This window comes from Betta splendens, chromosome 14 (genome assembly GCF_900634795.4).
Source record: "Betta splendens chromosome 14, fBetSpl5.4, whole genome shotgun sequence".
Taxonomy (NCBI): Eukaryota; Metazoa; Chordata; class Actinopteri; order Anabantiformes; family Osphronemidae; genus Betta; species Betta splendens.
The window spans coordinates 4,593,432-4,618,924 of NC_040894.2; the positions used below are offsets into that span (position 1 = coordinate 4,593,432).

The 25,493-nt window shown below is 40.5% G+C and overlaps 8 protein-coding genes across 8 annotated transcripts; 6 read left to right on the forward strand and 2 right to left on the reverse strand.

Annotated features, from left to right (window-relative positions):
* The first annotated feature begins 130 nt into the window (after positions 1–130).
* On the forward strand, positions 131–7,833 carry LOC114869815 (olfactory receptor 24-like). Its single transcript, XM_041073901.2, has one exon. The coding sequence runs from the start codon at positions 6,320–6,322 to the stop codon at positions 7,385–7,387; it is 1,068 nt and encodes a 355-aa protein (XP_040929835.1). The 5' UTR covers positions 131–6,319; the 3' UTR covers positions 7,388–7,833.
* An 87-nt stretch (positions 7,834–7,920) lies between these two features.
* Positions 7,921–8,990, forward strand: LOC114869840 (cytochrome c oxidase assembly factor 4 homolog, mitochondrial). The gene is made up of 2 exons (XM_029174364.2): positions 7,921–8,071; positions 8,489–8,990. Exon 2 carries the CDS (start codon positions 8,490–8,492, stop codon positions 8,739–8,741), a length of 252 nt encoding a protein of 83 aa, XP_029030197.1. The 5' UTR covers positions 7,921–8,071; position 8,489; the 3' UTR covers positions 8,742–8,990.
* A 140-nt stretch (positions 8,991–9,130) lies between these two features.
* LOC114869813 (olfactory receptor 10G4-like) lies at positions 9,131–10,909 on the forward strand. The gene is made up of 2 exons (XM_055514402.1): positions 9,131–9,565; positions 9,689–10,909. The coding sequence occupies exon 2, from the start codon at positions 9,728–9,730 to the stop codon at positions 10,727–10,729; it is 1,002 nt and encodes a 333-aa protein (XP_055370377.1). The 5' UTR covers positions 9,131–9,565; positions 9,689–9,727; the 3' UTR covers positions 10,730–10,909.
* A 933-nt stretch (positions 10,910–11,842) lies between these two features.
* LOC114869823 (olfactory receptor 2AT4-like) lies at positions 11,843–13,081 on the forward strand. The gene has a single exon (XM_029174343.3). It carries the CDS (start codon positions 11,843–11,845, stop codon positions 12,821–12,823), a length of 981 nt encoding a protein of 326 aa, XP_029030176.1. The 3' UTR covers positions 12,824–13,081.
* Positions 13,082–13,654: 573 nt separating this feature from the next.
* LOC114869925 (olfactory receptor 2AT4-like) lies at positions 13,655–15,260 on the forward strand. The gene has a single exon (XM_029174476.3). It carries the CDS (start codon positions 13,809–13,811, stop codon positions 14,820–14,822), a length of 1,014 nt encoding a protein of 337 aa, XP_029030309.1. The 5' UTR covers positions 13,655–13,808; the 3' UTR covers positions 14,823–15,260.
* Positions 15,261–16,885: 1,625 nt separating this feature from the next.
* On the forward strand, positions 16,886–18,042 carry LOC114869828 (olfactory receptor 2AT4-like). The gene has a single exon (XM_029174350.3). It carries the CDS (start codon positions 16,942–16,944, stop codon positions 17,911–17,913), a length of 972 nt encoding a protein of 323 aa, XP_029030183.1. The 5' UTR covers positions 16,886–16,941; the 3' UTR covers positions 17,914–18,042.
* Positions 18,043–21,239: 3,197 nt separating this feature from the next.
* LOC114869926 (olfactory receptor 51F2-like) lies at positions 21,240–22,231 on the reverse strand. Its single transcript, XM_029174477.2, has one exon. The coding sequence runs from the start codon at positions 22,229–22,231 to the stop codon at positions 21,251–21,253; it is 981 nt and encodes a 326-aa protein (XP_029030310.2). The 3' UTR covers positions 21,240–21,250.
* A 73-nt stretch (positions 22,232–22,304) lies between these two features.
* Positions 22,305–25,392, reverse strand: LOC114869927 (olfactory receptor 51F2-like). The gene has a single exon (XM_041073903.2). It carries the CDS (start codon positions 23,908–23,910, stop codon positions 22,939–22,941), a length of 972 nt encoding a protein of 323 aa, XP_040929837.1. The 5' UTR covers positions 23,911–25,392; the 3' UTR covers positions 22,305–22,938.
* Positions 25,393–25,493: the final 101 nt, after the last annotated feature.

Here is a 25,493-nt window from a genome sequence, read left to right on the forward strand (position 1 = left end):
TTCTTTATGTCAGTGCACCTCATCATCACTGTCAGGAAATGATGGACATGCAGCGCTGTGTCTGACATTAAACACAGGAAGTGGATTCCTATTAGAAAAACGGTGACTGATCTATTGAAAGGCTCCTCACAACGTGGGTTCAGCAGAGAATCCACGTCTTGTGATTTGTTCCCTTTTCAGACACCAAAGACTAAAACACTGGCAGAGGTCGGCATGGACAGATACTGTAAAACAGGAAGCCAAGGCAGCGCTGCTCTCACCGGAACTGTGACTAATAAAGCATAGAGAGCAACGATCGACCTGTGAAGTCAGTATCTCTCTGTGTCCCAGAGCTCATCAAGCCTCTTAACTAAGGGTCTATATTATGATCAAAGGGATTTCGGAAGCAAGGTCAAACATGAAAAGCTGGAAAAAACAGGGCAGTGTGTGTGTGTGTGTGTGTGTGTGTGTGTGTGTGTCTGTGTGTGTGTGTGTGTGTGTGTGTGTGTGTGTGTGTGTGTGTGTGTGTGTGTGTGTGTGTGGTCTTAAATTAAGTCTGTTACAAATTTCTAGCAGTTGTTTTGACAAAAACATAACGTTAAAACAACAAAGTAACAGATTAGCACCATCTTTATATAACAAATATTACGACGTGATGAATTTGCTGCCGTGTTTGTACTTTTTTCTTCACATGCCGAGGGCATCACGTCTTACTGTGCATCCAGTGACATGACAGCGCCTCCACATACTATAACTCTGTCACGCTGCATGTGGATCACATGGACGGACGACCTGACTCGTGTCGACATCACACCCTTAACGTCCTGTACGCAGTCATACACAGCAGCACAGCAGCAGCTTTTAGCCGAATGCTAGCGTTAGCATAATAGCACGCTCGGGGTGACAGCGCGGTCCAGTACGACATTCAGAACCTGCAGCTGACACCGTGAAGCTGCTGACGGTGACAGAGGAACAGGATACTGACCCAAAACCCCAAATATTACCGTCTTCCTGGTGGAGGGGTGGGGTTGATGCTTGACCTTTGAATGGGTCGGGGCCACACGTGCATCCAACAAAAGAGAGGATGTAGGAACCATGGGAGCAGGTTTTGAGATCTCATCTCTTCAGATTATTCCTCCTCTATTTCTTTTTATATCGCTCCCGTAATATAGTTATTTCAGCAGTCGCCTGCATCTCTGTCTTTCCTCTGTTTGGTTGTAGGAGCGACAGAAATAACACAACGCTATGCTGCCGCTGAAGGGACTCTGAGCTCGCTCTCGTCATTGTTCCCATTCTTTATCCTTCCTCCAGTTTTTCCTCACAAACAGAGCATTTGTCAGACTCCAGCGCCCTCCGTCCCTCCGTCCTCCTCTCTCGCTCCTCTTCATGCAGGTAAATGGCTTTATCCAGTTGAGTGACTTTGTAAGGCCTCCAGGACGGGTTTAAGCTCAGTAAAAGGCAAGAATGGCAAAGTAAAGATAAAGAAAAGGAGAGCGCAGGAAAGATTCATTAGAGTTTTTAGAGTAGACAGCAAATGTCCTTGCCTCCTGCAAAGTGATGACTCATCGTCTTGGTCTGTGTGTGAATGTCTGGGAGGGCGAGGTCTGAGGAAACAGGGGAAAGAATGGGCCATATTATCTTTATTGTGGAGCAGCCTGATGCTATCAGACATTTTTAAAATGACCTCTGTTGCTTCACACATGCATCACTAGGTGGTGCCGTCACACAGAACCCGACGGAGGCACATATTTACTGGCTCAGGCGAGACTGGCGTCCTCCTGAGACGCCTCCACTGCTGCCTGAAGATAAGAGAGGGCGTTTGGCATTATACAGTAGGTGAGGGGAAGGACAGGTGTTGCCAAGGGCAGCTACCAACATCCATCTTTAACAAACTGTCAGGAGAACGAGAGAACGATTGCGTGGCTGAATCGCTGCTAAGAGAAATGGTTGTGAAGAGGAGGCAGCAGCTGTTGATTCATGGTTAAACAAGAGGCTCAGTGGAAGACATTTCACACAGAGACTGAATCATTTGACATTGACTTTTACTTTATAACGAGGTGACACGATGACAGGAGCTAAATGACAGAACGATTATGAAGACGAACAGAATATTCAAAGACGTTGGATAAATCAAAGCCATTAAATATTGTAGTGCTGCTTTGAACGTGTAGCGCAATTGAAATATGACTAAAAGCCCATAAATCAGATTTGGGAACAACCACACATCCAGTCACTGGTCAGTCCATCATTAGACCCCCCCCACCCGTTATGCCCCCCCTCCACCTCATCCATTAACTGTTCTTAGTCTCATCCAATCATCCCTCCTTCTTCTGTCCGTCCTGTCTATTAGTTATGCTGTTGTGTGGGTCCTACTAGTCGATAGTGTAAGTGGATTGGAAATGCTGAATCTAGTCCTTGGATGAAGTAAGAGGGTAGAAGATATTATGGCTTAAATATTCATGTCCCAGAACACATGCTTCATTATTTCTGCTCCATCACTGAGGTATTGTCTATCCTGGCTCTCGCATTGTGGGTTCACATGGAAACTGATTTGAAAGAGTCCGAGGGGTCAAAAAGCCAGTGGTGGTGGATCGATCGCCCTTTGAACCCGAGAACAGCTTCTACAGCAGCGTAAGGGAATCTCAGCTCTACTGTATGCGCCGACCAACGTCTTGAACGATTAAGCCAATATCTTGCACTGAATGCTTTGAGGAGACGGATACAGAAAGTTCTGACCTTGACACACAAACGTTAATTTTCACAGCTCAGCATCGCTCGCGCTCGTTGCAGCAGAAGCCCAGGTGTTCGTTTGAGACTAAATCATTAGGTTAACCATCTCAGGCCTCACTAATATCACCGGTGCCACATTACATAGAACGACTTAAATGCACAGACTGGAGAGTCTAAAGAATCACATTTACTCAAAAACCTTCAACAATAAAAGAAAAACCTGTCAAATTCCTTGGATCGTGACCAACTGGGGTGATCTGAGTGGTGAGTGTCTGTCCATGCATCACAAACGCATTCCTGATGACCTTATGTCGCTGTCGTGAGCCACAGCAGCTTTTGCAAGCTGGGGCTGATGGGGGCTCCTCACTGCTCCAAGGTATTTAATTCATCTTTTACTGCCAGCGCTGAAGTCTCAAGGACGAGCAGGAAGCACGTTTACTACTGTGCTCTCACTGTTGGATTATTACACAAAAGTTATACAATACAGTACACAAAAGTACATATCTATGTGTGACTGAAGTAGATTTCCTTGTTGTGGTTCTGGTTTTTGGATTTGACCTAAAGCACTTTATTTGGTTTATGAGGTTATGTTTCAGGATAATCATACTACAGTTAATGCAAGAATACATACATTTTTGCAACAACAATAATCACTAAGATTAATAATGAATATATGTACGAAGTAATTATAGTGTGTTACAAAAATTAAGTTTATCATGAAGTAAACTAGATAGTTCACATAATAACTGCATGAATTCAAAGCGTCATTGTTCACTTGGTGTAAGGTTGTGAGTCACTGCGTGCAATAACAGTATTACAGCATATAAAATATTTTGCACTACGCATAGATTTGATGTTTTACATAACTTTGGAGTAAGAAAATGATGAATATTTAAAATGCTTATCATTGCTCTCTGGAGCTTGAGCAGAATGCATTTACATTTCTGTGTTTTTCTGAAGGACAGTCAACAACATGCAGAAACACATGCACCAAATTAGTTCATTTCATATTATGTCAAACTGCATCATATATGTGCTGTATGTATCTGAACAGACTGTTACATTCCTTCCTTCCTTCGTGTGTTATTTTTTAATTACTGGAGTGTTTTAACACCAGTAAAAAGCATTTAGATGCTTTGCAATTCTTCATCTTAATTACTCTGAAGTGTTTAGCACTTATTTGAATCCCGCTTCCATTAATCATGCCACCGTCAGCTGGGGCCCTGCTAATTAGCTGCCACCAGGTCCGTTTGAGCAGTGGGTGTTTGTGTGGAGCCTTCTCTTATTCAAGACAATGCAGCGTCAGCAGTCTGAATATTTCATGTCGCCCTTCACTCACAGAGAGAAGTTGCTGATTCTCGGACTGGTCATAACATTGGCCCATTATTGTAGAGTAAACAGCATCTGATCTGACAAGCTGTCTGTCTCGGACCATTCAAAAAGCTTCTTTTCTCATTACAGTCTAACGGCAGCTCACATTTAAATCAAACAACAGCAAAACTGCACACATTTGACCACTGCTACTCTTTTTTCATGCTATGCGTGCATATCCATTAGGCACATTATGTTGAGTGGGCTGATGTTCATTTTGCTTAGAGGACTGACATCCCACACACCATGCAACTAAGTGGACAAACTATTTGACTCCACTTTGAGAAGTCACGGTCTGTGCGTCAGAAACGGGTAAATACTGCCCCCATGTGGCCATTTAGCTACAAAACACCTCAACAAGCCACCTCATTATTTCTCACACCACACCTCATCCATGGGGCCAGAAAAGTGCTTTGGCAACATACTCTTTGCTGTCAGCCTTTGCTGACTTTACTGCAGCTGTGCACATGTCTCTTTTTAAGAAACAGGCAACAAATCACAGGCCATCAGAGGTTCAGGTAAAATTGGGACATGGGTTTATTGCATTACAACTTAATCAAGGTCAGGCAGGTGTTTTAAAATAGATCTTAATCCAGTCTGGTAGTCTGACACTGTGCAGGGGATTCACAACGTACAGCCCATTTATTCTATTGTTAGAAAGGCAAAAGGCTCAACACCTACAGTAAGAGTTGCTCTAATGACTCCTGGCTTAATGGCTTTGTGTGCAAACAGCATTCAGCATTCTGTCTAATGACGGAGAGTGGGATGCACCATTTCATACATATTAAAACCTTTAATGCCAGGTACAGTTATTCTTTACTTAAACACACACATTACACTTCCTGGCTTTATAAATAGTTAATGTGTGTTCTGGAGGTTTATTTGATCTGCTCACATGAACACGTACTTTTTACCATCTCTTCTCTTATTACAACGTCCATTTTGTGTTTCAAACAATGAACGCTGTTATGGATTTTGGACAAAAGGTATTGAGGCGCCACAACGTGAAAGTTCTCTGTTGTCTACAGCAATGCCTGTACTGACTGACGTGTGCTGCATCCAGGAAAAGCAGTCTGAACAAATATTCTATTATTTGTTATGGCTGCTTTGGATTCTCCTGAGCTGTCAACACAGCCACGTGTAGGTGGTGCTGATTGTTATGGCTCTGTAGTAAATTTGTGGTTAATTCCAACGAGGCAAGTGACTGAGAGCGCAATCTGAAATTTAACGTCGGTGTTTGTTTATCACACTCGACCCACTAATTAGAGGGTGAGATCACATCTTCCACAGCCCTTCAGACAAGAGGCGACAATTACAGGGTTTACTCAGAACACTAATGACTCATTCATATCAGTCTACACCATTTCCCAGTACTCTCCAGTTTTAATAGCGCCGATATAAAACCACCTAATGGATTCAGATGAGATTAATTAGGCTTAAGTGTGAACAGTAAAAGGTTTGTTTGTTTCGGGCAAAGTCATTAAACCGTGTCCTTCGGTAATGACATCACAAATAGGGCTCATTAGCAGGGTTCCCTAGAGTCAGATAGGCAGCTGAGGATTCTTTAGCCTGGGGTCACTGTGTCCTGTTAAGTGTTAAAAGCCCCTGAGGGACTACAATTCTTTGTCAACATTGCCGTGTTTTATTGCACAGTGACTACTGTTTATTTTTATACAAAATGTGGTGTGACCTAGTGACCTTGTCTGGGAGGCAGCCTTGTCAGACCAGGCGTGCTGACCACCGTGTCACTGAATCGTTAGCATTGAGGTGAATGATGTTCATGACTCAGGTGCAGAAGCACGAGGACCTAAAGTACCATCACAATGGAAAAGCGTTGCTCCCATGATCTGTCTGATTATTAGTACTCAAACATCTAGACAGATTTATAATATTTTGAATGTTCCTATTGTCAAAGCCCTCAAAGTCAGACATACATTACAGTATAAACTTTTGATATTACTAATATTGTGCTTATTAGTGGTCATTCCTATCATTCCTAATTGGAGCATTGCTAATTGGAGGGGCTCATTTCTCAGGAGATCAACTACAGCATATTATTGGCTGAGTATGGGTCAGACATGCACACATTTACAGGCTGCTGTAGTTTTATGCATTATAGTGTGTTATTACTTGTGTCTGTGTCACCGCAGGTGAGTTGAAGGTGCAGCCATTTACCTTTCAGACTGATAAAACGCGATCTCTATTATATTTATTATCTCGTTATTGCACCTTATTTGAAATGGTGCTCTTGTTTTCTAGCCTGGACACACGGTGGCTGTCCTCTAACATGTCTTTGCTTGGGACTTTAAACAGCTCTGACATCATTCATCCTCCAGGTTTCTATATCATTGGGTTTCAGACGTTTCCCCACATCAGTGTCTATATCATCTTTCTAGCGTGTGTCTATGTTGTTACAATACTGTTTAACATTTTACTGATTTGCATAATTGCCCTGAACCACACATTACACACTCCCAGATTTCTGGCCGTTGTCAACCTGGCAGTAATTGATCTCATCTTGAACTCAAGCACCATTCCCAGCATGATTAAGACCTTCCTCTTCAATGACAACTTTATTCCATTCAACTTGTGTTTAGTACAAATGTATGTTTACTATGCTTCTGCCTCTCTGGAGTCTTATGCTCTCGCTATCCTCGCCTATGACAGACTGATTGCAATATGTTTCCCTCTGCGTCAGAACACATTTAACACAATGCTAATTATGTCTTGTATTGTCGGTGGGACCTGGATTTATAATCTGGGACGAGTGGCATACAACACAGTGATTATGACTAAACTGTCTTTTTGCAATTCTGTGCGAGTGTTCAGTTACTTCTGTGACTATGCTCCTGTGTTTAGACTGGCCTGTAATGACTACACACTGCAGTGGTCTGTGGCTTCAACGTCTAGCATGATCAATCTGATGGTTCCCTTTTCTTTCATTGTCCTGTCTTATATTAGCATCCTGATCAGCGTACTCAGGATGAAATCAGTGGCCAGTAGGGTTAAAGCTTCCGTCACTTGCATTGAGCACCTCATCCTTGTTGCTGTCTTTTACATTCCTACATTTAGCATTTTTCTGATTGGGCTGTATATACGAGGCATTGACCCAGATCAGCGTGTACTGAGCCTGTCTTTGGCCTCATGCATCCCCCCCTGCATTAATCCTGTTGTGTATTCGCTGAAAACGAAAGAGATCAAAACCAGAGCTAAAGCATTGGGCCAAAAAATAAAACTAAATCATTTACACCAACGTCAAGGTTTGTGTCTGTGTGTGTGTAAGAGGACAACAGACTGCATGGTCTAACTCGACTGTCCTTCCAGTTGTGTATTATTATAAATGTTTATCCAATGTTTTGGTTTTAAAGTTGTAATTTAATTGCACTCTATCATGAATTAAACTCACGTGGTAAATATTCAATGTGATATGTTGCCACTAATAAACGCATTTGAAAGAAATAAGGCTTTAATTTGTAATGCACAGGTCATCATGTTGTTGTTTGCACCATTGTGCACTTTCTGCACAGTGTCCTCTTAAAAAATTTATTTAACTGTATTTATCTAGTATGTTATATATTTAAATTATATACTGTACTGTAGCCTAAATATTGACTTTTTTACATTTCCCAAACCAAATATTCAAATTAACTAAATACTATATATTATATATATAGAGTAGTTTATATAAGTTTATATAATTATTTAAAACATTAAAAAATAAAACATCAATGTAAGCATAATGTTTATCCTAACCACTTCTAATAATTTTTATTTTACTGCTTTAAGTTGTATCCATGTCTTGTGTCCATTTCGTTGGCAGTGGAACTAATGTTCGCCTGATCGAACCTAATTTACGGTTACACCGTTGTCCTCTACCCAAATGTGTCCCCCTGCGTGCATCTCTCACAACTGTGGGCTTGCTTATGAGAGAGAAGGTTATGGAAGACTAATGTTACAACGTCAGAGACATTTTCACAGAATAAACAAAAAGGTAAAATAGGAAAACGTTCAATTGAACTTTCTACGATAAGAGTAAAGACTCCTTTATGGTTAAAACCACTTGGAAAGTGCTAAAGAACCTAAACCACCAGTGTAGCCTGACATTGACGAGTATTTCTGTTTGTTGACGTTGGAAAAGTTACGTACCTCGCAAAAGTATTAGATTATTAATGGAGAAATATTAACGTATTTTCTCCGTAATATTGCTCAAGTACAGGAGTTATAGTGCCATATTTTAAGTTCTAATATGAATAGTTATAGTGTTAGCAAGAGGAGTAGTATTTAATAAATAAATAAAATAACCAAAAAAGGCCTCAGCAGAAAAGAGTCCAACAGTAGCACAGGCTACGACCTCTCACATCCTGTGCCTTTTTCAAACCTTCTTAATTATTGTATTTCATTTTGACAGGATGGCGTCCCCTTCCCCTCATGACCGCAGCCGGAAAGACGATGAGGATGACCCTGTAGAACAGATGATATCCCGCACTGGCTGTGCCGAGCTACATTATGCTGTGCAAGAGTGCATGGCTGAAAAGCAGGACTGGAGAGTCTGCCAGGACCAAGTCAAGACTTTCATAGACTGTATGACCAGTTTCCAAAAAGCCCGGAAACAGCAGCTGCTGAGGCAGCAGTCAGTGTCCCCAGATTCTGCACCCAGCTGAACTACAAACACAGTTGCTAGGGTTTGTTCGGGAATCAGGAATCTTTTTTTTTATTATTAATGATGGAGAAAACATCAAGACATTATACTAAATACTTGCTCTGGACATGGCAGAGAATCAAATATGTTATTATAGGGCAAATTATTTAACACCGGACAAATAGGGCACAGATTTTTATTTTATTTTGGACTGTGTCAAACTTTTGTGTGTCCATGGTTTCTCAGAATAAAATGCTTTACGATAGAAGAACTTTGCTTGATTCACTTAAGTTAATATAAATGCAATTCATTGCATATATATGCTTGTTCAAATAAAAACACATACAGTAACTGATGACAGGCAGTGCAGTAAAAAACACAATAGCATTGCCATGAAATGTCAAAAAACAGAGTTACTGAGGCAATAACTGATATCAATAATAAATGTACAATCAAAAAAATATGTGGATACTTTAGACAGAGCAATGAGCCTGACTGGCATGGACTTATTCTTGTGGTGGTAATTATTCCACAGTGTCATTTCATGGTTAGCGTGTTTATTCAAGCCTATTTAATCCACATGTAAGTCAATATATTACTGTACATAAGTCCCATGTAAAGTATGAACTAAATAACCAAATTAGTAAGTTGCTAAAACTCACTAAATCATGACTCAAACAATAATTAGACACAGCGCCGGCCCTTCCCAATTTGGCGCCCTAGCCGAGATCATGACTTTGCCCCCTCCACTCGACCCCCTCCCTCATAGGGATGAATCATGAAAGTATATCTTCCACTGTTGAAGCAGCAGCATTGGAGCTGCTGCTGAGCAATCCTTAGTGGAAGGTAAGTGATACTTGCTATTTACTGTTTCAACATGCTCATCACAAAAGCTGGAATCTTAATTTATGGCCACTATGCATTCTTTATATTATGATGCTGATGAACCTCCCCTGTTCTACACCTGAGGCTTCAGTGACTGTCCTTCAGCGCAGCCTGGGGTCAGCTATGTCTTCTTCCAGGGCTCTCAGGGTCTCAAACACCTCTGCCATTATTCATCCTCCAGGCTTTTATATTGTTGGATTTCAGACATATCCTTTCATTAATGTTTACTTCATCTTTCTAGCGCTTGTCTACGTTGTTACAGTACTTTTCAATGTTTTAGTGATGTTCATAATTTCATTTAATCGTTGTTTACACACACTAAAGTTTTTGGCTGTGGTTAATCTTGCAGTAAATGATTTAATTCTTAATTCCTGTATTATTCCATCCATGATAAACATTTTTCTCTTTAAGGATAACTTCATTTCATTCAACCTATGTTTTGTGCAAATGTATGTTTACTATGTGTCAGCATCCTTGGAGTCTTTTGCACTTGGTATACTTGCTTATGACAGGTTGATTGCAATATGCTTCCCCCTGCGTCAAAACTCGATCAACAGCCTGCACAGAATGTCCTGTATTGTGGCCGCGTCGTGGTGCATTGCTCTGGGGTTCATAGCATTCACAATAAGTATAATGACACAACTGTCTTTTTGCGGTTCTGTGCGAGTGTTCAGTTACTTCTGTGACTATGCTCCTGTGTTTCGACTGGCCTGTAATGACTACACACTGCAGTGGTCTGCGGTCTCTTTTAGCTCTGTTTTGATTCTTGGAGGACCGTTTACTTTCATTGTGCTGACTTATGTCACCATCCTGGTCACAGTGTTCAGGATGAAATCACTGGAGAGTCGCTTAAAAGCTTTGGCCACGTGTGTTGAACATATCATCCTTGTTGCTGTATTTTACATTCCAATTTTTATCATTTTCACCATTGGTCTGTTTGTAGGAGTCATTGACCCAGAACAGCGAGTTCTCAGTCTGTCTTTTTCCTCTTGCATTCCTCCCTGTATCAATCCCATCGTTTATTCTCTGAAAACTAAAGAGATCAATGTCAGAGTCATGGCACTGGTTCAAAAAATAACGTTTATGCACAAGAATCATACCAACAAAAAAAGAGTTAAAGTCTAGAACCTGAACTGTATTTTATCATGTGAATAAAGACGTCTGTGAACAAAACAGTATACTAGTGGGACTAATAAAGGCATTTTTAGTGCACACATCTATTAGTGGGATTTCTTTGAGTTGCAACCATGTCCCTGGCTATAGTGATCTTCAACATGAAACATACTGTCAGTATAAATCATATGAAATGGGTTCTTCTTATGGAAATTAAATGTTTATTAATTAAAAGGTTTTTCTGGAACTTCACAAACCTTCTGCTTTAGTTGATCCCCTTCTTCTCCTTCTCCTTCTCACCTTCTCAGCTCTTTCACCCATTTCATTTTTAATACGAGCACCTGAGATTAATTAGTTTGATGTTTAGACATTTAGACAAGTGATAAACCACTTCATTAAAGACTGGTACATTTAACTAAATTCTCTGGTGATAGAATCATAAATGAAACTCATTAGAAGCATTTAGTTCTACAGTATCTCACTAAGATGTTTGTAATGATATGTAATGTGTGTAACAGAAACATGCAATGTAATGACAATTACATATGTTTTCAGTAAGATTCACGTGAAACAGACCAAATCATAGCATCTGAATCTATCAGTGATCCCGAATCCAAATCATTCGTCTGTGATATTTCATACAATTACAATTTGCTGCTGTTGTGAGGTAAAATAATCTTACTTTCTTATCATTTACTGGATTTCTGATGATGCTGCATACAGTACACAGCACCGTTACCTTGAAGGTGACTTACAGTACAAACTGTAAACAAATCAAAAGTTAGGCTTAAAACAAAACATAGATGACTCATATACTGTATTTCATGAAAACAAACTACAACTCTTCTCTCTATAGATCTAATTAAAATCCTTAAACTGTTTCTCAGGATCTGTAGCAGGGTTCATCTCTGGAGATTAGTTAGACAAGCACTGTACTTCCAATGTTTAAGAGAGAGACATTCTCTCTTATATCTTCCCTTTGCATAGTGTGTTTGGAGTCTCATGCGTGTACAGTAAGAGACATTTACTGACTGATTTACACAGAACATCGAAGAAGGTGTATAATCTATTTAAACATGGCGATCGTAACCTAGAGGTCCTAGTGTGCAATGTGTGAGTCCAGTTATGTCTAATATCAAGTCTGCTGTGAACAGCTCTGAAATCATTCGTCCTCCAGGTTTTTACATCATCGGATTTCAGTCGTTTCCCTTCATCAGCGTCTACTTTATATTTCTAGCCTTCGTCTACGTGGTCACACTGCTGTTCAACGCTTTGGTCATTTATACAGTTGCATTGAATGGTTGTTTACACACGCCAAAATTTGTGGCTGTGGTCAACCTCGCATTCATCGACGTCATCCTCAACTCTTCTACTATTCCTGGGATGATGAAAATCTTCCTGTTCAAGGAAAACTTTGTTCCTTTTGACCTGTGTTTGGTGCAGATGTTCGTTTACTACACGTCTGCGTCTCTGGAGTCGTTTGCGCTTGCTATTCTCGCCTATGACAGGTTGGTTGCGATATGTTTCCCCCTGCGTCAGAACTCTCTGAACACGCTGCGCAGCATGTCCTACATCATCAGCGTGACCTGGTGTTTTACTCTGGGCATCTGTGCGTTTGCCATCGGGATAATGACTCAACTGTCTTTTTGCAAATCTGTCAATGTGTACGGTTACTTCTGTGACTATTTGCCTGTATTTACACTGGCCTGTAACGACTACTCACTGCACTGGTATCTGGCCTCAACTCTCTTTATAATGATTCTCGGTGGACCCTTTATTTTTATTTTTCTGTCCTACATCAGCATCCTGGTCACTGTGTTCAGGATGAAATCTATAGACAGTCGAGTAAAAGCTTTGGCTACTTGTGTTGAGCATCTGATCCTTGTTGCTCTGTATTACATTCCTCTTAGTACTATTTTTAGTGTGCAGTATTTTAGTGTGCGACCCCTGGATGTAGAGCAGTGGGTGCTCAGCCTGTCTCTGGCCTCATGTTTACCACCTTGTGTCAATCCCATTGTATATTCTTTTAGGACTAAAGAAATCAGAGTCAGAGCCCTGGCTCTTATAAGAGCAAAGAAAACAGGCATAGACGTAAAATTTGGTTAAGAGAGAAAAACAATGTTTGATTTTTATGAATCATTTCATGATGATGATGTCAAATCTAAAATAATATCATTAAGGATGGAGTGATAAGACTTTAACTAATTATCCTAAGCACTAAAACACAAGCTTCCAGGCAGCTTTGAGTCACTAGTTAAGCATAGCCCTGACTGCATCTGTTACTGGACAAAGCCCTCTTAGAACTGAGGATCTGAAGCCAGCATCATCTTCAACACCAGTCTGCAGTGGAACAACAGTATAGGAATAAATGTTTTTGCTGCCTTTCTAAAAATTCTATGAATAAAGGCATTGGTGTAAATCTGTCACTGATATCTGATTTAACCTCTTAGTGTTTAATTTGATCAATATCAGTATCACAGCAATGTATAATTACCAGAAGTTAATTATCGTACAGCACCTTACAATTTCATATATCTTTTGAAATTTTAATAATATTTGAAATTAAAAATGAGGTGCCTTTTATGAATCTAGCATTTAACTGTGGTGCATACAGTTGGTTTGGAAATTATTAAAATTAGAAGTGATACTGGTAATAAAGTGAAAATGACAGTATGGCACTGTCCACACAGGTGGACAAAAGCCATGAAACTTTGATAAGAAATGAATGCAATCTGCAGCAAAACGTCCTTTCATCAATCCCATAACTATTAGTCAATATATGGCGGTGAATCAAAGTTAATAGACTGAGTGCAATAAATACAAAAACAAAAATTAGACGTTTGTTTTCTGCAGCTCTGTTCCCCGTGGATTAAATTAAAGTAATTCAAACTCTCAGTATCAGTAGGAAGGTTTATCTCCAGAGATCAATGACACCAGTATATTTTTTCTATCATGAGTCAGACCTGCAGCCATTTGGCTGGTGCATTGAAGTCAGCAGGGTTTAACTGGATAATCATGTATTTTAAGCTTTATTTGCAGACCTTGAGCAAAGAAACACATTTACTGTAAAGTTACTGAGCATTTGTTGTGCATGTTGTGTGAATCAAACAACTGGAGTCCAGTTATGTCTAATATTAGGTCTGCTGTGAACAGCTCTGAAATCATTCGTCCTCCAGGTTTTTACATCATCGGATTTCAGTCGTTTCCCTTCATCAGCGTCTACTTTATATTTCTAGCCTTTGTCTACGTGGTCACGCTGCTGTTCAATGCTTTAGTGATTTATACAGTTGCATTGAATGGTTGTTTACACACGCCAAAATTTGTGGCTGTGGTCAACCTCGCATTCATCGACGTCATCCTCAACTCTTCTACTATTCCTGGGATGATGAAAATCTTCCTGTTCAAGGAAAACTTTGTTCCTTTTGACCTGTGTTTGGTGCAGATGTTCGTTTACTACACGTCTGCGTCTCTGGAGTCGTTTGCTCTTGCTATTCTCGCCTATGACAGGTTGGTTGCGATATGTTTCCCCCTGCGTCAGAACTCTCTGAACACACTGCGCAGCATGTCCTACATCATCAGCGTGACCTGGTGTTTTACTCTGGGCATCTGTGCGTTTGCCATCGGGATAATGACTCAATTGTCTTTTTGCAAATCTGTCAATGTGTACGGGTACTTCTGTGACTATTTGCCTGTATTTACACTGGCCTGTAACGACTACTCACTGCACTGGTATCTGGCCTCAACTCTCTTTATAATGATTCTCGGTGGACCCTTTATTTTTATTTTTCTGTCCTATATCAGCATCCTGGTCACTGTGTTCAGGATGAAATCTATAGACAGTCGAGTAAAAGCTTTGGCTACTTGTGTTGAGCATCTGATCCTTGTTGCTCTGTATTACATTCCTCTTAGTACTATTTTTAGTGTGCAGTATTTTAGTGTGCAACGCATTGACCCAAACCAGCGGGTGCTCAGCCTGTCTCTGGCCTCATGTTTACCACCCTGTGTCAATCCCATTGTATATTCTTTCAAAACCAAAGAAATTAGAGTCAGAGCTCTGGCTCTAATAAGAGCAAAGAAAACAGGCATGGACATAAAGTTTGGTTAATAAAGAAAAACAATGTGTTTTTTAATGAATTATTTGCCCATTGATGATGATGATGATGATGGAGTGATAAGACTTTAATTAATTCTCTTAAACACAAGCTTCCAGGCAGCTTTCAATCACTACTTAATCTAACACTGACAGCATCTGTTACTGGACAACACCCTCTTAGAACAGAGGATCTGAAGCCAGTGTCGTCTCCTACGTCAGTCTGCAGTGGAACAACAGTATAGGACTAAATGCTTTTGCTGCCTTCCTAAAAATTATATGAATAAAGGCATCGGTGTAAATCTGTCATTGATACTGTTTATTCACCTATTAATGTTGAATTTGATCAGCATGATATAATTACCATAGAATGGAGTTTTTTTATTTTAATAATATATTAAATTAAGCAGTTCCTTTTACAGTCCCTAAACACTGAGTCCCTTTTTTAACTTAGAACTGATACTAGTAATAAAGCACACATGACAGTATGACACTGTCCACATGGGAGGACACCAACACATGAGACTTTGGTGAGAAACAAATCTGCAATCTGCAGCAAAACGTCCTTTCATTAATCCCATCACTATTAGTTAATAGCATAGCATTACACCAAAGTTAATAGACTGGGTGCAATAATTACGAAAACAATAATTGGACGTTTGTTTTCTGCCTCTCTGCTCCCTGTGGATTAAATTAAAGTAATTCAAAGTCTCTCAGTATCAGTAGGAAGGTTTAAGCCAGACTTGCTGAGAAATGAAGCAAACAACTAGCTTTTAAAGCTACAGTTTAATACATTAATAAAATAGTAAAATAAATATATGTGAGTTGGACTTCTTGGTTGTTAGAACATTTCACTACTGTTCACTGTTCGTCCTACCTCCATCCAGGGTCAGTACAGTGACCTTCCTTTTCACACAAAGGTAGGTTGTGAGAAGGTAGGACCTACTGATTTTCAATGAATCTACCGCTGCCGGTTTCTCTTGAAGTTGCGGATTCTACTGCTGACTGTATGTATTTGTTGTGATCAGTTTTGGGTTACATACGTTCAGAGGACAAACCAGAAAAAACACCTGTGACAGAGCGGTCGAATGAGCACTGAGTAAGATATTTGACCGTGTATTGTTTTAGCTTGCGCTGTAAAGTTTAGGTAAAGTTACGTGCTGCTGTTTATGGTGTTTTAGACTATCGGGAGTAGCGTTAGCTTATGTTGCTAACGTTAACTTATGTTGCTAACATTAGCTGATGTTGCTAATGTTAGCTTTTTCACTCCAGCACTCTGGCTCCGCCCCCTCTCAACCGGGCCCCGCCTCTCTCAATCTGGCCCCGCCCCCCTCTCAGCCTGACTGTTGCTGAGCAGGTACAGAGAAAACCAGGAAGCACTAGTTGTAGTCTGTGAGCCAACGGAATGAATGAAAATTTCTCTGCATAGAAAATATGGAAGTGTCCCTTCATACTACCCGAGGTTGTTTTAGTCAACCCCCATTAAAAATCGTTGAAGTTTTCCTTTAAGTGTTTTCTTTAAATGGGCATCAAAGTCAAGGAACCACTTTTGGACCATCTTTAATTCCCATCACTATAAAATGTATAGTGATAATGTATTGTATTGTAATAGTGTAATTGTAAAAGTATTTCAGCTTTTAGTTTCAAATCATTTTAATTCGTTTTTAAAACACAAGACCTTGATTTAGCTCCACAGGTCTCCTATCTGCAAGACGCTGCCCTTTCATTAATCCCATCACTAAAAGTCGATACTGTAGCATTGAATCAAAGTTAATAGACTGAGTGCAATAATTACAAAAACAATAATGAGATGTTTGTTTTCTGCCGCTCTGTTCCCTGTGGGTTAAATTAAAGTAATTAAAACTCTCAGTATCAGTAGGAAGGTTTATCTCCAGGGATCAATGACGCCAGTGTATTTTTTCTATCATGAGTCAGACCTGCAGCCATTTGCCTGGTGCATTAAAGTCCACAGGGTTTAACTAGATAATCATGTAGTTTAAGCTTTATTTGCTGACATTTAGTAATGAGACACATTTAAAGTTACTGAGCTTTTGTTGCGCATGTTGTGTGAATGTAATTCATAGCCGTTGCAGGTACCTGTGTCTCATCTTCCATCAACAGCCGGAGTCCAGTTATGTCTAATATCAGGTCTGTTGTGAACAGCTCTGCAATAATTCGTCCTCCAGGTTTTTATATCATCGGATTTCAGTCGTTTCCCTTCATCAGCGTCTACTTTATATTTCTAGCCTTTGTTTATGTAGTTACAGTTCTGTTCAATGGTTCCTTGGTTTATATAATCACATTTTCACGTTGTTTACACACTCCAAAATTTGTGGCTGTGGTCAATCTCGCAGTTGTTGACATCATCCTCAACTCTGCCTCTATTCCTGGTATGATGAAAATTTTCCTCTTTAAGGACAACTTCATTCCATTTGACTCCTGTCTTGCACAAATGTACATTTTCTTTGCTTTTGCGACCTTGGAGTCACATTCTCTTGCTATTCTTGCCTATGACAGGTTGGTGGCGATATGTTTCCCTCTGCGTCAGAGCTCGATCAACACGCTGCGCAGCATGTCTTACATCGTCAGCTTGACTTCATGTTTTGCTCTGGGCATCAGTGCGTTTGCAGTGGGAATAATGACCAGGCTGAGCTTCTGCAGCTCTCTCAGTGTGTTCAGTTACTTCTGTGACTATGCTCCTGTGTTTCGACTGGCCTGTAATGATAACACGCTGCAGTGGGCTGTGGCCACTTTTCTGACATTCTCGCTTCTTGGAGCACCATTTGCTTTCATCTGTCTGTCCTACGTCAGCATCCTGGTCACTGTGTTCAGGATGAAGTCTATCGAAAGTCGAGTGAAAGCTTTGGCTACTTGCGTTGAGCATCTGATCCTTGTTGCTATATTCTACATTCCTCTTATTACCATTTTTACTGTTGGCTTTTACCTGCGACTCATCGACCCAGACCAACGGGTGCTCAGCCTGTCTCTGGCCTCATGTTTACCACCCTGTGTCAATCCCATTGTATATTCACTGAAAACCAAGGAGATAAAAACTAGAGCTCTGGCTCTTGTGAGAAGAACTTTAATCCAGCACAGAACAAAGTAAGAAATCATGTATTAAGAGAGGTTTAGGCATCATTATGTGGTTAGAGTGTAAAGTAGAGAATCAGTTTTGAGCATCAGTGTCCAAACATTTTTAAGGTTTATGCCCTACTGTTTTAGAAACTATAACAGTAATAAATTGTAATAAATTGCAATTGTTGAGAAAAAGTAAACTTCACCAAAATTCATCATAAGCAACATATATTCAAAAAGGGTAATTTTCAAAATTACAGACAAAAGCAACATTTATTCTTAATAGTTTTTGCATGTATGTATATAAATATAATGAAAACATTCTATTTCAACAACAGGTTAACTTGTTTAACTTGCAATAAAATAAAATTTTATTTGTTTGTGTTCCTTCACCGTACGTATGTTTTAAATAAAAGCATGTGCAAGTAAACGTTGTGTGTAAGTCTGTTATTAGAATGTATCTCATTTTTGGATTAGTACTGTCAATAAAAACACACCAAACAAGTGAAAAAAACATGTAAATGCCAAAGAATGGCAGGTCGATACATTTACAGCTTAACATTACATATAAAAACATAATTGATAATGGTTGTAAACAATTGTAAAGCTCCTAAATACAGTATAGCAATGAATGATACTGCACCACAGTTACAGCTCCCCACAAGACAGGACACCAACTAATGAATGGTATTGCAGTGATTGCCCGCCCTCTAGTGGACACCACTCTAAAGTACAAGCACTTTTAACCCTGGCTCTCTGAAGGACTGAACTAGTGGTGGGAAATCCGGCTCTTTTCACAGATTGGGTTCTTTTGGCTCGGCTCTCTCAAAAGAGAGATCTAATTTATTATCACTCTGTGCCTTTTATTTTAGCCGAATTTAGCAATTATAAATTGTTTGTGTGTTTCTAAGCATTAGTTTATTCCGTGTTTTCATAAAAGCCTTATTTTCATGCAGTTTGCTATTTAAAAAAAATGCACAGTCACTACGGGTTAACATTTTAATCAAACCTTTGAGTCTTAACATTATAAGACTTATAAGATAATAGTGGTTAGGGGAGGTTAACATATATTTTCATTTTACAAAGTCTGCACTCAGGTTTGCTATCTCCAATATAATTGAAATACATCCATATGCTGCTTCTTTTTTGTTTTTTTGTCATTTTCTTAACTTTTTTCCGACGCACTTGCTTTTTAATTTGTCTCTCTGTTTGTGTACCACTACACTCGCTGTTTCAGCAGCATCTGGCCCTCTAGAGTCAGTCCTCGTACGTGATTGGCCGAACAGTGCGCCCATAGAAGTAGTCTCCCGTTTGTGTGTATGGATTTTCAGCAGAGCTGACCAATGGCGTCTCGTTTGGGAACGACACGTCACTGGACAGAAATGCAGAGAACTACTGTACCTGTCTCTGGGGCTGAGGTTGTACAGCCGGAGCTCTGCGTCTCTGAGGAGGGGGGGCCGTGATGTGGTGACCAGGACTGTTAACTTCAATAAGTCTGCAAATGAAAGTCATGACTGTTAACTAATGACAGGCAGATGACTGAATGGCTGAATGTGAAAGGACTTAAACAAATGTATTTCTGCTGTTTGTCTTTGATTAGGTGGTTGGAATTATATAGAAACATGACAGAGTATAATGTGCTGTACAGGGTACTGTACCAATCACTGCATTTATATGAATACTGGGAATTAAAGGATACGACCAAAAACCTGTCAGGTAGTATTTAAGAATAAAGGGACACTCTGATTCATCCATATTTACTATAGAGTTCTTATTTTTTCCTCTGCATAAATTTGCCAGGGCAGCTGAAGATGATGTAAAACACGTCATTCTAGCAGCTCTGATCCGAATTCCACGTCCTACAACTAAAGTAGTGCTTCCTGGTTCTCTGTACCTGCCTCAGCAACGTTCGGACTGAGGGTGAGGGGGCGGAGCCAGCCTGCCATGGCTCTGCTGCTTTGTAGGAGGAACACTATCGGATTTTTCAAAAATAATGAAATTTATGCAGTGAATAATAAAACAAATTACAAAACATTACCTCCAAACTGGGCCCATAAAAAAGGTCACCAAAAAAACTAAACTAAAATAAAAAAAAGATAACATATACGCAACATACAACATGAAGCAACATAACCAAACTCTGTCTGCGGTGTGTAACTATGATGTGTAAACACAGACGCCCTGTATAATACTTATGACATACAATTATGGGGCAGTGGTAGTGCATGCCCGCTCCTATATGGATAAAAGTGAGACTGTGGAAGACTAGACATTTTATTCAGTAGAATAAAAGGCTAAAGTCCTTCCAAAGTGTGAAGAACCATCCCCCAAGAAGGATACAAACTGTGGAGAAATGTTTTTGCTCCAGACAGAATCAGCTGACATGACTCAACTTTCAGACCTCACCTGAGTCATGAGAACCAGATATATTTGTGAACTGCTTAACAAGAAAATCAAAGAGATCCATCGCTTCAAAGATCACAGGTCAAATCAAGACTTTGTTAATATAATGCTGTATGGGGGAATTTAGGGTCTGTCTATAGGTAACCCTCACAGGGCCAGTAGCCTAGTGGTTAAGGCACAGAAGCTCCCAAATAGAGACCCCTGGTTTAGTCCTTGCCTCTGGTGTCTTTCGTTTACACCATGTTTACAGTAAGCTTTACTTCACACCTGTAAAGAACTGGCTCTTCAGTTAAACAAAGGACTGTTAGTAGGTGTGAAGCCACTTAAAGCATTGCTGGCATCACTATAAATAATATAAGCTTGTTTCTCTGTTTTTTAGTTAAAGTGGCAGCCTGCACATTTTAAACTGGAGCACCTAATGAAAAGAATAGGGCTGCTACAGTAGTTACTGCTCCTCAAAGAAATAGAAACATATCAGATGTGGGTCTGGAGAAGGTTGGACTATTTGGTGTTGTTTACCTGTACCTGTAAAGTGCAAGCACGACCACTAGATGGTGAAAGCCACTCATTTTACTCTTTTCTTTAATCTTTTCCTGTCAAGACTGTAAACATCATGTACACGTATCAATCGCTGGTGTTCTAAGCTTAACAGCATCACAGTGTGATATAAAAGCACTTGACACATAATTAGCTAAATGAAAAAGGTGTTGCACCTTGACATGCTCCTCTACCAAACTATTGAAAAAATATTTAGAAATTTTTATGCCACACCTGTTTATTTTCTAGCTAGGTTTTTTCATACAGTGTAAGGTACATCTGATACTGTACATCACCATACATACAGAACAAAATGAATAAAATAGAATAACTAAATGTTAATAATCCTCCCTATTGCATTTACTGTAGCCGGATCCCAGAAGTTACATATACAGTATGAGTTGGTGGTGTCTGAGTTTATTAATGTGTCAAATAAAATAAAGGTAATGTTTTAATCTTATGTTTTTTGAAAGTTTCCTGATAGACAACTTCACCTCTTCAGTCTTTAAAGAGTAAATGATGGGGTTTAGCAGAGCTGGTACAGTGTGAGTTAAAGTGGAATTGATGATCCTGGTGTTGGGGTGAAGAGAGGATGTCAGAACAGCTAAATTTGTGGCCATGAGTGGTAGGAAGAAAATAGCAACAAGAATCAGGTGAGAAGTACAAGTTTTCAGAGCTTTGAGACGTTCTGGTCCTGATGCGATCCTGCTCAGAGCGACAGCAATGCACACGTAGGTCAGTGCTATTAGTAAAAAGAGCCCAAAAACAACTGTGATTAAGGCAACATTTGCAACATTGTAATTTGGAGAAAAATCATTACAACCCAGACGATATATTGGTCCATGGTCACAATAAAAGCTTTGTATCACCAAAGACCCACAGAAGGACAGTCGGTCCAGTAGTCCAGCCATGCACGCTACCAAGCTTAATACAGCTGCCCATGTCAACAGCAGCATCACAGCAACAGCTGGTTTAGTCACAATACGATGGTAATTTAAAGGGAAGCAAATGGCTACAAACCTGTCATAGGCCATAGTGACAAGTGTCAATGATTGTAAACATGCAAAGAACCACACAAAGAACATGTAACTCAAACACGCCTCATAGACAATGTATCTCCTGTCAAACAAGAACGTGTCCAGGACTTTAGGGATGAGAGCAGTGCTGCCACACAGATCTGTTAAAGCCAGGCTGAACACAATCATGTATTTAGCAGAATGAAGAGTCTTCACCAGGTAAATCACAGACATCAGAAAACCGTTCCCAACAACAGTCATGATGTAGACGAAGCACAGGAACACGTAGTAATACTGAGCATGAGGGATGTCGGTGAAGCCATTGATGTAAAAAGCTGCAGGACGAACAAATGTAGAATTAATTATGGAGGCTGATCTCTCTGCTTGGCTCATCACAATAACTGTTTCCCTAGAAATAACAACAAATATTAAGGATGACACAGCAAACTGAAACCTGTTGGCAGCTCCCTAAACTGAGGTTTGCTGACTGAGACCTGACATTTATATTGTTTGTCTTTGATCGTATGGAGGCAGAAATGCTGGTCACTGTGTCACGTGGTGTGAATTAGTTTGATACACGTCAGTGTCTCAGTACAGTGGGTTTCTTAGCAACATCAGGACCAAAGGAAGCCAGAATATTAGACTTGATGTTTATTGTTATTTATTCAATGGAAAACAAACATTTGTTATTTGTCTCAAACCTGGTTATTATACTGCTACATCTGGTTGGTAAGTTTCTGCTCAGCTCTGTCACAGATTACTTCATGACTGTTGAGGTGGAATTTAACACTGAGGAAACAGACAGTTGCTAGATTAAGTCACAATAATCCACAACGTCTTCTTCTCCTTTGTCTTTTAGCATTTCCCATCAGGGGTGGCCACAGCAAAACATCCTTTTACACTTCACTCTATACAATATTCCACAATTTAAATTCTGCAAAGGGAGTTTAGTATATGGTTAATTTAGCAGTACAATTCACAACATTTCAAGGTATCACACTATAAACCTAAATCTAATAAATAAAAGCTTTCAATTGGATTACATTTATAAAACAGAGTCAGATAAGTCAACACAGCCAACAATGAGTTAATATTTTAGTTTAATTTGTATTGTTGGGTCTGTTGTTTTTCCAAAGCTTCTGAATAGACTTCATCACTTCTTCAGTCTTTAAAGAGTAAATGATGGGGTTAAGCAGAGCTGGTACAGTGTGTGTCAAAGTGGAGTTGATGATCCTGGTGTTGGGGTGAAGGTAGGACGTCATAACAGCCAAGTTTGTGGCAAGGAGTGGTAGAAAAAAAATAGCAACAAGAATCAGGTGAGAAGTACAAGTTTTTAGAGCTTTGAGTCGTTCTGCTCCTGATGCGATCCTGCTCAGAGCGACAGCAATGCACACGTAGGTCAGTGCTATTAGTAGAAAAGGCCCAAAAACGACTGCGATTAGAGCGACATATGCAGCATTGTAATTGGGGGAAAAATCATTACAACCCAAACTATACATTGGTCCATGGTCACAGTAAAAACTTTGTATCACCAAAGACCCACAGAAAGACAGTCGGTCCAGTAGTCCAGCCATGCACGCTACCAAGCTTAATACAGCTGCCCATGTCAACAGCAGCATCACAGCAACGGCTGGTTTAGTCACAATACTGTGGTACCTCAACGGGAGGCAAATGGCTACAAACCTGTCAAAAGACATAATAAGAAGAGTCAATGACTGCACACTTGCAAAGAAGAAAACAAAGAACATGTAACTCAAACACGCCTCATAGACAATGTATCTCCTGTCAAACAAGAACGTGTCCAGGACTTTAGGGATGAGAGCAGTGCTGCCACACAGATCTGTTAAAGCCAGGCTGAACACAATCATGTATTTAGCAGAATGAAGAGTCTTCACCAGGTAAATCACAGACATCAGAAAACCGTTCCCAACAACAGTCATGATGTAGACGAAGCACAGGAACACGTAGTAATACTGAGCATGAGGGATGTTGCTGAAGCCATTGATGTAAAAAGCTGCAGGACGAACAAACGTAGTATTAATTATGGAGGCTGATCTCTCTGCTTGGCTCATCACAATAACTGTTTCCCTAGAAATAACAACAAATATTAAGGATGACACAGCAAACTGAAACCTGTTCTCAGCTCCCTAAACTGAGGTTTGCTGACTGAGACCTGACATTTATATTGTTTGTCTTTGATCGTATGGAGGCAGAAATGCTGTTCACTGTGTCACGTGGTGTGAATTAGTTTGATACACGTCAGTGTCTCAGTAGAGTGGGTGTCTTGGCAACATCAGGACCAAAGGAAGCCAGAGAATCAGACCTGGTGTTTATTGTACCCCTATTTTTGTTACGGAACCTGTGTCTTACAGTACTTGGTGGCCTGTAGGTGACCACACCTGCCATAATTCCTGGTGGTCCAGAGAGGGCCATGCCCGCCTTGGTTCTTGTTGGTCCAGAGATGACCTCACCTGCCTCGTTCTTGTCCCCCCTGTATTGCTGGATCCTGGTTCTGCCCTGCGTCTAGTCCCACGTCTGACGGCTGCCGCAGCCTGGTGCCTCAGTTTTGGTGTCTTCTGCTCTTGTGTCTGTTGGTGCTTTGCTCCGGGTTCGGGATGCTGGTGTTAATGTTGACCTGCTCCCTTGCTCGGTTCCTGCATCTGTTGAGCCTGACATGGAGGTACCTGAATGCAGCCCTGCCTCTGCTTTGCTCAGCTCCCTAGCTACGCCACCCTCTTCCACAACAGTGGCTGTGCCTCTGTCGCTGGCCACCTCAACTCTCCAGTCTCCTGAATGGGCCATCGCCTGTAGGACATTGTCTATCTCAGCAAGCTTCTGGTGTCGTTGTGCTCTGCCGCCAGCCACCAAGATGCTTTGGTCTCCCTGGCTGATTATTGCCCAGAGGATGCCATCACTTCCTGCAAACCCCTGGAGGCGTCTTGTTCAGACGCCGGTCTTCCAGAGCTCTGTGCTTGTCCCGTGAATCTAATGGTGCCATTGTGGACACTGTTATGGACTTTGTCTTTGACTCATTTTGCTTTGTGTTTGTTTCTAGTTGCCTAGCTCTGGTCATGTTTTCTGTGTTTAGCTTGATCATGTGCCTTGTTCCTGCTGTGTTTTTTGGTGCTGACCCTCCTCTAGTTCTGCTTCCACGTACCCTGCTCGTTGATCTGTGTTTTGGGCACCTGGGAATTCGCCTTTAAGGGGGGGTGAGGTCTATCACGCAACCTGTGTCTTAGCCCTGTCTTAGTCTAGTTTCCAGTTTCATTTTGACTGTTTCCTATTTACCTCTTGCCTTTGTTGTTCTACCTAGCTTTATATTCAGTCACGTGTCTAACCAGCTGCATCTACTTTGTTATCAGTCTCTGCATTTAGGCACCATCGCTGTCATAGTCCTTTGCCAGATCTTTGCTCATGTACCTGTGTTCATTGCTCATGTTCATTGTAACCTGTGTCGACTCTCCAGCGTTCAGAACCACCTGGAGATAGACCACCGATTGCCTGACCCCTGTCTGTACTACTTCCTCTGCTTACTTGCATACCGACCTTTGCCAGTCTGAGCGTTGAGAGAACATTAAAACCTTTTGAACTCCTGTTGTTGTCTGCGCTGTGCATTTGGGCCCTCTCTTGCATTCCTAACAATTTTATAGAAAAC